The sequence below is a fragment of the Lolium perenne genome, chromosome 1 (genome assembly GCF_019359855.2).
Source record: "Lolium perenne isolate Kyuss_39 chromosome 1, Kyuss_2.0, whole genome shotgun sequence".
NCBI lineage: Eukaryota > Viridiplantae > Streptophyta > Magnoliopsida > Poales > Poaceae > Lolium > Lolium perenne.
The window spans coordinates 150,412,581-150,422,399 of NC_067244.2; the positions used below are offsets into that span (position 1 = coordinate 150,412,581).

Here is a 9,819-nt window from a genome sequence, read left to right on the forward strand (position 1 = left end):
GATGACTTAGTGATCGAATGAACCATTTACATACGATACCAATTCCCTTTGTCACGCGATATTTTACTTGTCCGAGATTTGATCATCGGTATCTCTATACCTTGTTCAACCTCGTCTCCTGACAAGTACTCTTTACTCGTACCGTGGTATGTGGTCTCTTATGAACTATTCATATGTTTGCAAGCTAATTAGACGACATTCCACCGAGAGGGCCCAGAGTATATCTATCCGTCATTTGGATGGACAAATCCCACTGTTGATCCATATGCCTCAACTCATACTTTCCGAATACCTAATCCCACCTTTATAACCACCCATTTACGGAGTGGCGTTTGATGTAATCAAAGTACCCTTCCGGCATAAGTGATTTACATGATCTCATGGTCGAAAGGACTAGGTAACTATGTATCGAAAGCTTATAGCAAATGAACTTAATGACGTGATCTTATGCTACGCTTAATTTGGTGTGTCCCTTACATCATTCATCAATGACATAACCTTGTTATTAATAACATCAAATGTTCATGATCATGAAACGATGATCATCTATTAATCAACAAGCTAGTTATACAAGAGGCTTACTAGGGACTCCTTGTTGTTCACATACCACACATGTATCAATTTTTCGGTTAATACAATTATAGCATGGTATGTAAACATTTATCATAAACATGAAGATATATAATAATCACTTTATTATTGATTCTTGGGCATATCTCCAACACCAACTAGGAGGTCTCCCTCCAAGAGTAACAAGCTCACGGTCTCTCACTCGAACTAATCGTGGTGGAGAGCTCAACACTATGCAATAATGCAAAGCAAGAACACTAGAGGTGTTCAAGTCCTTCACACTCAAATCCCACCCAAGCAACAAATGCTAAGATGAGATTGGAGAGGAAGAACAATGGGGAAAGTCAACAAAAGACTCCAAGATCTAGATCCCAAGAGTTCCCCTCACTCAGAGGAGAAATGAATTGGTGGAAGTGTAGATCTAGATCTCCTCTCTTAGATCCCTCAAGAATGAGCAAGAATCATGGGGGGAGACAAGAGAGAGAGAGAGAGAGAGCAAGATCTTCAAAGGCAACAATGAAGGTGAGAAAATAGAAGAACTAGTTAAGCCCAAGGTGGAAGAAGGGCTATCTATAGCCCAAGAGCAAATAAAACCGTTGGGGGAAAGTTGAGCTGAAAAACGCAGGAAAAACGGCCAGAAAAAGGACCCAGCCGGTGGCCCAGCCGGCCGACCGGGGCACATGCCGGATAGGCCGGTCCACGGTCCGGCTGGACCGGATCTCAGGCCGGATAGAGGAAAGGCCGGTCGGTGGGGAGAGCGGCCCAGCCAGATGGGGAAGCAGGCCACGTGGGAAGGAGGCGGCCCAGCTGGGGCAGGCGCCCGGTCGGGCCGAGGCTTACGCCGGGTGGGCCGGTGGCCGCCGGATCCTGGGCCGGACCCAGGCCGGACGGACCCCTGGAAGCGGCCCGGTTGGCTCAGGCTCCACAGCCGGCGCAGACCGGGTGGGCTGGTCGGCCGGCTTGCCTCTTCCTCCCCCCCCCCGTTTTTTTCTTTTTAGTCTTTTCTTTTCCCCTTTTTCCTTTTCTTTAATAACTAATGCTCCCGAACTCCGATTCGAATGAAACCAATTTTGTTTGGAAGATAATGACGAATAGAACCCCAACAAAAACTCCTCACATGATATTTTTAGATGTTTTTAGAGAGGGAGTCTCCCACCGTCAAGAAACGGTGAAGACGTCCAAACTCGAAAACGCAATAGAAGATGCATGCGGATTCCGTTTTCGATGAACTTGGGCTTGTTGTAAAGCTAGCAACAAGCTCAAGAAACTCTCACAGAGAAACACTAAGAAGCAATAGGGATATGCAAAGTATGCAAAGGATTGAGCTCCCTAAGACGATGTGATCAAGTTACCCAACCGAAAGCCCCTCTTGATAGTGCGGCTATCTATCCTATAATCCGGTCTCCCATCAACCACCTTGAGACCGGTAAAAGGAAAACCTATCAAGGTCATACCTTTGCCTTGCACATCCCTCTTGATCTTGATGATAACTCTTTAAGCTCCACTCATGCCGGAATGCCTCACTTGATCATCGTTACTTCGTGAAGACTCACAAATGCTCCCCCATACACCATGATGGGAAAGCTCTATTGATGCATATCTTCACATGTCCATTATCACCACATGGAAGACAAACTTCAAGCATGTGATCCACTTTGAGATGCTCATCTTGAACTTGCCCAACTCAACCTTGTATCTTCTTATACTCTATCATACTATCTTGAGATGTATAAAGAATTCTTCACTTGGAATCAAGCTTTCAAGATCTTGGTCATTCATTGCTTATCACATAGGATAGAGCATGGCTAATATTGAGTTCCACATAAGAACTTCATCTTTATTTCTTCTTCTTGATCATATCACATATATATCTTCAAATCGATGATCTTGATACCAATACACAAGGTATATCTTTATCTTCATGGCATCCATACTTGAATCCAACACATGGAGTACAAGTAGTACCTATGGAATATTCCTTCATATAAACTCAATGAAAACATTAGTCCATAGGGGTTGTCGACCGCCGCATGGGCCGCCCGCTCCTCCTCTGCTTCCTTCTCCGCTTCAGCCAGGGCCGCCGCGTCCCTGAGCGGGTGGAGGAGGTCGGTGCTTTCTTCGGAGTCGAACTCCTCGTCGGAGCTCGAGGCCGGGGGAGGTGGAGTGGGAGGTGAAGGTGGAGGTGAAGGCGCGGCAGCCTGGCCTCGCCCGGCGCTGCTCATGGTGGATCTGCTGGAGGCTGAGCGGAAGCGGCGCTACGGCAACGGCGGCTAGGGTTTGGGGTGGAGATGAGATGCTCGCGCCCCTGTTTATATAGGTCGGAGGCAGGGCGACGGCCGCGCCACACGTGGCATCGCCATTACTACGTACGCAGAGGTAGGCGACGGCCGCGCGGCACGCGAGGCATCGCCATTTACGCGGCCGCAGACTGCCGAAGCGACGCCTCGGTGCCAGTACTAGCGGAGAAGACGCATCGACGCAGGGTCGCTGCCAGGCGGGCCAGACAAAACGTCCGCCAGACGCGCACGGACACTTTCCGCGTCCGCCGAGCGTCCGCCAGAGACGCATCCCAGGCGAACATTTGGGCCAGGTTTGCGTCTCCGCGGACGGCCCTGTCACTTTACGTCGCCCTGCTAGAGGTGGTGCGGGACGCATTTCCGGTCACGGCGGACGAAAACGGTCGCTCGGCGAGCATTTCCGTCGCGCCACTATAGATGCCCTAAGAGGAGAAACTTGACAAGGGCACACGCCTCATCTGGCTCCACCTCGTGCGTCCCAGCATTGCCTGCTCGATGGAGCCCACGGGAGCAGAGCACGCGGTGCGTTGCCACTCGTGCCGGTGCGCGTCGCGCACGCGCGCGGCCGGTGACCGCGATGCATGCCGAGCTGATGCGACGCGCGTGACGAAATGTCGCATCGGAGCAAGGCCCCCAAACCTCCAAACACATACATACACAGCAAACCAGGAATCGATACAGCAACACTCCGATCGATCCCTCGCTAGGCGCCTGTGTCAGTTGTACAACGAGAGGGACAGGTCCAGGTTAACAACTGCGCCGCCGCACCGCTGCCCCGAGCAGCAGCCGCTAAGCTGGGTAAGGCTCGTCGACGACGACGTCGGGAAGCTGCCCTGCTCGCTGGCGTCGGTGCAGCACTGCCCCACGCTGGTCCTGCTACCGAGGCGCCCCGAGTCCAGCGTCAGCGACAGAGGCAGCTCGCCGCGCTCCGCCGCCGCTGGCCGCGCCGTCCCGTAGCTCGCCGGCGCGGCACCGCGTCCGTGAACGACGAGCTCGCCGCTGCGCTCCTACAAATCGCAACACTTCTTGTCAGTGCACGCTGTATACAAGGACGACATGTATGCATGGGGACGAGCTCGCGGATGGCCGCAAAGATCCACGCGCCGCGCGCGCATGCGGCTTGTCCCGATCCCGAACGCTTTTGCAGAAGGATGTGGGGGTCAGTGAGACGAGACGGATTGGCTATACTATACCTCGTAGGGGTCATCAGCGCCACGCCTAGGCGCCACGAGGCCCCGCGGCGCGAGCGTGCAGCCGGGACGAGTGGCTTGTTCGCCACCACCGCCTACTCCAGGTGTGCGCTGCCATGTCCGCCCCTGCAGCAGGTGGTGGCCCGGCCCGCCCGCCGTGTCCTCCGTCGACTGCATGTACTGGTGGTAGTCGTAGTAGTAGTAGCCGGCTAGCGCTGCTTGGCCGTACGCGCCCGAGGTCACGTCCCTCTCCCATATTCCTTGGCTCCTGAACATGCTTTCCTGGGGGCTCGCGGCTGCCTCTTGTGTCGTCTCCATCTCAGATGGCCTGCATAATTGCTTCTTCTTCAGTTCAGTTTTGAAATGATGTAAAATGGAAAACGTCAGTCATTTAATTAAGCTGTACCGTGAGGTAGTGTTAAAAATCTGGAACATTACGAATGGATAGCTAAAACATAGCCGATACAGTGATTCCATTCTTTGCTCTGCAGGTTTTACATGCATGTGTGCATGCTTCAAACATAGCCGAAATAGTGATTCCATTCTTTGCTTTGCAGGTTTTACATGCATGCGTGCTATAGATAACACTTTTGGTTTGAAAATGTAAGATATTGAAGCACTTTCTTGAGTTCAACCACTTTAATTTGTATCTAGTCTATTTTTAGTATGTAGGTTCACTCACTTAGGTTGTATCTAATCTGTTTTATAAGCATCTAAAACATCTTACATTTCAACACGGAGGGAGTATCTCCCAAGTTACTTTGGTACTCCAATTACACAGACCATCATGACAGTGATCTCACACACGTAGCATCACAATTAACTGATTTATAAAGTATATAGTACATAAGGAAAGAAAATGAATAAAGGAACAACTAAGAGCAACAACTATTAAATATTTGGTTTGTGTTTCCATAGACCCATAAATTTTAAAACAGTGTAAACCCCCGAAGAGGCATCGTGGTGTCGTTTAATGTCATCCATTCTAGACATAACTCCGAACATGTATCGTTTAATCTCAATCGTGTTTGTGTTTCACTCAGGAAAACGTCTCAGTCTCGGGGGTCTATGGAAGTACCTAAGAAAAAGTAGGAACATTCATGAAAAAAAAATGAGAATTCACTACTTTCTTTTGCATGATTTTAAGTACTTAACTTTTACTTTTGTTAACTTCCTTATTTTTCCCCATTTATGACACATTTATTGCTTTCATGAAAAATCTAGCATGATTATTTTTCATGATCTACCATGATTATTCATTACTATTACTTATATATTTTCTTAACTCTATGTTTTATTATTCCTTTATTTGCTGGCTGCGGCCACGTGTGTGAAACCACTACTATGTCTTTTATAAAAATATCTATGTTAGGTGAAACAAATAAAGTCGTCGAGTTTAAATAGATGATGTTAGGTTGTCTCCGTACCAAAAAATGAAAATAAGACGTATATTTTTATTAAAAGTGAATGCCTCATAATTCTGACTAGCTTGATAGATAATATATAAACATCTACGAAACCAAATCCATATTAATAGAAAAATCATATAGTATATATTTTTTCATAGTGTATATGTTAAATATTGTGGATGTTTGATTGTTTGTATGTTTATTACATAAAATTGATCAAACTTGCAAGATGTTGACTTTTGACTAAGAATACACAACTTCTGTTTATTGGATGGAGTTAGTATATTCAAGTTGCTATATAAAAACTGTTTTGGGGTCATAGAGGGCCAAATTTATTGTTTTTATACGAAATTATAATGCAGTTTTTCTATTAAAGAGAAGAAAAGACATTGTCATGATGTGACCATAGTACGCTGGTCAATAACTCTTCACAGTGGATTCTCGCACCAGAGTGTACCATCTACAGTCTCAAGCTACTTCACTTTCTACTTGTAGGCATGCAAAACACCATGTAGCCAACAACCTAGCATGTATATCTAGGCATCCTAGGTAGGAATATCTGATGGAGCCCTCATGCTGCATGCAAAACGAATGCCAAGTTTTTGCAGTGTCAACACAGGTGTTGCTGTTCTCTTTGTCATCATGCATTCTCATTCATTCATGTGAGAGGTGAAAGAATCAAGGAATGGTTACTGATGTGACTGATGAGATAGGGATATTGGCAAAACGTGGATCAAAAGAGAGAGAAAAAGGCAATGACCTTTTCAGTTGGGGGTGGTGGAGCAGTGACCCGCTTGTATGCTTTGGAGAGTGGCACCTGCAATAGGGTCCGTCACAGTGCTCATGACGATGATGAAGTTGCTGCATATCTGTCCAAACTTCCATGGCTCCTGCAAATGTATGCTCCTGATCAATTTGCTGAATGCCTGGCCACCATTGCAAGAGATTGCTAGAACTGCTTAAGCTTTTGGCGCATAGGTGCATGCATGCACGGAGAATAAAGTACCACTTTTAGTAGCATTTTTTACCATTTATTTGCTAGCTTTATCTTTAGCACACAAAGAATATGCAGATGCCTGTTTAGAAATAGTGTGCCAGACATTCACATGTGTCTTACTTCCATGTAGCAATTTACTGTGCATGGGCATGATCATTTGCGTTATCAGAAGAAGGCAACGATATGTTAGTTTTCTTTGACATTTGTTAGTTAGGCTATCATTAACTTGAGCTTAACGTATATCATCTTTTGCAATACACTGTCACACAACAAACAAGTTCATACTGATTATAACTAAAAACAATACTATTAACCTTGGCATATATATCAGAGGAGTATACCTTGCATCATGTGAAGATCATTACCCCTCATATTCCTGTACATCTGTTTTCAACATTTCCACACATAGCATATCAACTAACACTGCAAGAGAGGAGAAAATCTTACAAAGGTAAATAAATAAATATTCAAACCTGCAGATGGCTCTTGACATGAGATATGGTGAGTCCTCCCACTCCCATCAGCTGCAAAACTCTCTTAGGTGTAGCTCCTGAATCATCCACACAGACACATAATGTAAGAACAAACTACCCGCAGTTCATAGCAAAAGTGCATGTGGGTTTTCCTATGGGAGGAACGCAACAGGTCCAACCTAATCGAAACCACACACTTGAACATAAACGAAAAACAAGAGAGAAAATAGCAGAAGCAAAGAGATGAAGAGAGAGTTTAGACGGTGGTACTACGTACTGTGCTGTCCTCCCAGATTGCGTATGGCATGGACGAAGCAGCGGTGGAGATCAGGCGTCCATCTCAGGCGAGGAACCTTGGACCTGTTGTACTGCCTCACCCCTTCAACCCTATGATCTCTTCCGTCCGCCATTGCCATCTCTCAAGATCGCCAAAGCAAGTCTTGAGAGCTAAAGCTAGCTGCAACGCTCTCACTCACTCTTGCACTTGCAGATGGGAGATATATGACCAAACTTACATATGACGATCGGAACTCAGACACTCGACACAGCAAGGAGGTTCTCCATAAATAACCTGTGCAGTTTCTTCCTTGCATGACAGAGAAAGATGTGTGTGCATGTGTGTGAAGAGAGAGAGAGAGAGAGAGAGAGAGAGAGAGAGAGAGAGAGAGAGAGAGAGATGTAAGGCGGGCAGGAAGAGACAAAAGGTTGGAGACAAAACAGCAGCTCAGGCGTCTTCAGATGTGATCATGCCATTTGCCTCAGAGGGGGGATAATTATGAGATTGGAGCAGAGGTGTTGACCCCAAGCAGGAAGACGACGCGAGGAAAGCGAAGCATGCTGCATGCCCAAGTACCTCCCTGCTGACACCCACCTGCACTGCCTAGCTACCTCCCTTTGGTCGATCTCAACTCACTGCAGAATGTGTTCACTCCGGGGATTAACACGCCATCAAATCAATAATTATTCAAACTCAAATTCTGGGTGCAGAATTGCCACTGCAGGGTAATTATATTCAGAACTTGCCGGCCGTGAACTCCCTTAGGCAAATCATGCTTGGAGATTGCTACGTCGGATGCGTGCACACCCATGTTTTTCCCGACCGTTTGGTTTCAGGAGAAAGCGGCGCAAAACTCTACTATCTGTTACCATCATGGAACATGTCTTTTTTAGTTGAATAGTAAGCTCAGAGGTGGAGAATGACACGAAAGCTGAGACCGGGGAACTTGTAATGGTGGTTCGAGGCGTTGCAGTGATGATGAATTTGCTTGGTGTTTTGGGATTCATGGCAGTGAGTGGTATGCTAGTGGGACGACAACAAATGTGAAGTTCGGGCGTCTTATCTTTCAGGGTGAAAATCTATTTTCCAACCTTAAATGGTAGTGACTGATTTATCTTTGTTGAAGGCATTATTTGGGAGGGGTGATTTTTTTGGGGTGAAAATCTAATATTTATGATCGAATGACGATGACACTGGTGTTGTTTCCTTTTTGAAGACATCGCTTATGTAGAACTTGGACTTCAGATGTTGTCTTGGGGATGTTTATGCCGCAGCTACAAGAACTCAAACACTGTAGTGACTTTTTTTAGCTTCTTCTTTTTTAGCTTTCTGCATCTATACTGGCATTACAGTATTGCATTGTTGTAAAAGCTAGGTAATAGGTATAATTAGTATCTTCGCGATATTTAACATATTTTCTTTATCGAAAAAAGCTAAATAGTGAAGAGCCAAGAGCATGCATATTCGGTCGAAAAAGAACAAAAAGCGTCCTGCAAAAATGAGAATTTTAAGAGGTATTCATCTTGTCACCCATCCTATGTGCGCAGGAAAATGTAGGTCTCATGGACGGCAAACAGTGCCCAAACAGTGGGGGTTCGTTGGATGCATGTGAAAATTCCTTTTGCATGCCTGCCTCGCTGCAAAATTCTACAGTAAGCGGCTCTGCAGGTTTTGAATAGATTGGTTGTTTTACCACTTGGGTTTTCAGAAAAATTAATGTGGATTCTTTACATCACAATCTGTGGTCGAGCAACAACATAGTACTGCACACACCGGCGAACACTGCGTTGGATGCGGTTTGATTACAGTCTGTTACACTCTTAGCATTCAATATCAATCGTTTTCAGTCTGAAAAGTTGTTTGTACGGCAAAAATCACCGATAGAGCACAGATAGAGTTAACTCGTTCGAGACAAGGTAACTAATCAGCCATGGTCCTGTTGATGATGGTGAAGAACTGAAGGTAATATTTGCTTCAGTTCGCCCTTGGTTTTCCTGGGATGCAGTATAAATGCCTTAATGATTCGTCCTATAAAACGAAAGGAGTTGCAAACTGCAAAGAGGGTATACAAAAAGATAACCCAGAGTATTTTTTTGGTCTTTCAACTATATATCATTGCCAAGGTCCAAGTTTGGTGGGCCAACTTCAGAAGAATATATTTTTTCTCAAGTGTCAGCATTGTCTAGATGTTTTGACGATGATATGGCAGGATTTTGTGCACGTGAAAATGAAAATAAATAAGTGAAATGGGGAAAATGGGAAGTGCTTTGGAATCTATTAACTCAAAAAAATCAGGGAATGGTGCTTAAAATAATAATTAAAAGAATATATATATTTATAAAATAATTAATTTTGAAGATAATAAGAACTTCTGGAAAGATGGTAATTTAGAAAAAAATAGCAAAAATTAAGAAGTGAGCCAGCTCACTTGGTTAAGGAAGAGGATGCACGATCTAGCCGCTTATGTTCAAGTCCTCATGCATGCAGATTTAGGTTCTTATTATTTCAAAAAATAAAATCACTGTAAGGGCTTCTCCTACCAAGTTCCTTTCAAAAAAAATAGCGAAAAACTTATATGTTTGAAATATGGAATATTAAGTGAATTA

At 45.2% G+C, this 9,819-nt stretch overlaps 1 protein-coding gene across 2 annotated transcripts; it reads right to left on the reverse strand.

The window, feature by feature from the left end:
• Positions 1–3,505: 3,505 nt before the first annotated feature.
• LOC127299609 (uncharacterized) lies at positions 3,506–7,551 on the reverse strand. Of its 2 annotated transcripts, none has more exons than XM_051329635.1 (6): positions 7,214–7,551; positions 6,937–7,013; positions 6,805–6,847; positions 6,227–6,356; positions 4,061–4,385; positions 3,506–3,874 (listed from the first exon to the last, which is right to left on the reverse strand). In XM_051329635.1, exons 1-6 carry the CDS (start codon positions 7,350–7,352, stop codon positions 3,584–3,586), a joined length of 1,005 nt encoding a protein of 334 aa, XP_051185595.1. In that variant the 5' UTR covers positions 7,353–7,551; the 3' UTR covers positions 3,506–3,583. The 2 variants fall into 2 exon arrangements, with proteins under 2 accessions (XP_051185595.1, XP_071678347.1); XM_071822246.1 differs by having other exon boundaries at positions 6,227–6,392.
• Between the last annotated feature and the right edge of the window lie 2,268 nt (positions 7,552–9,819).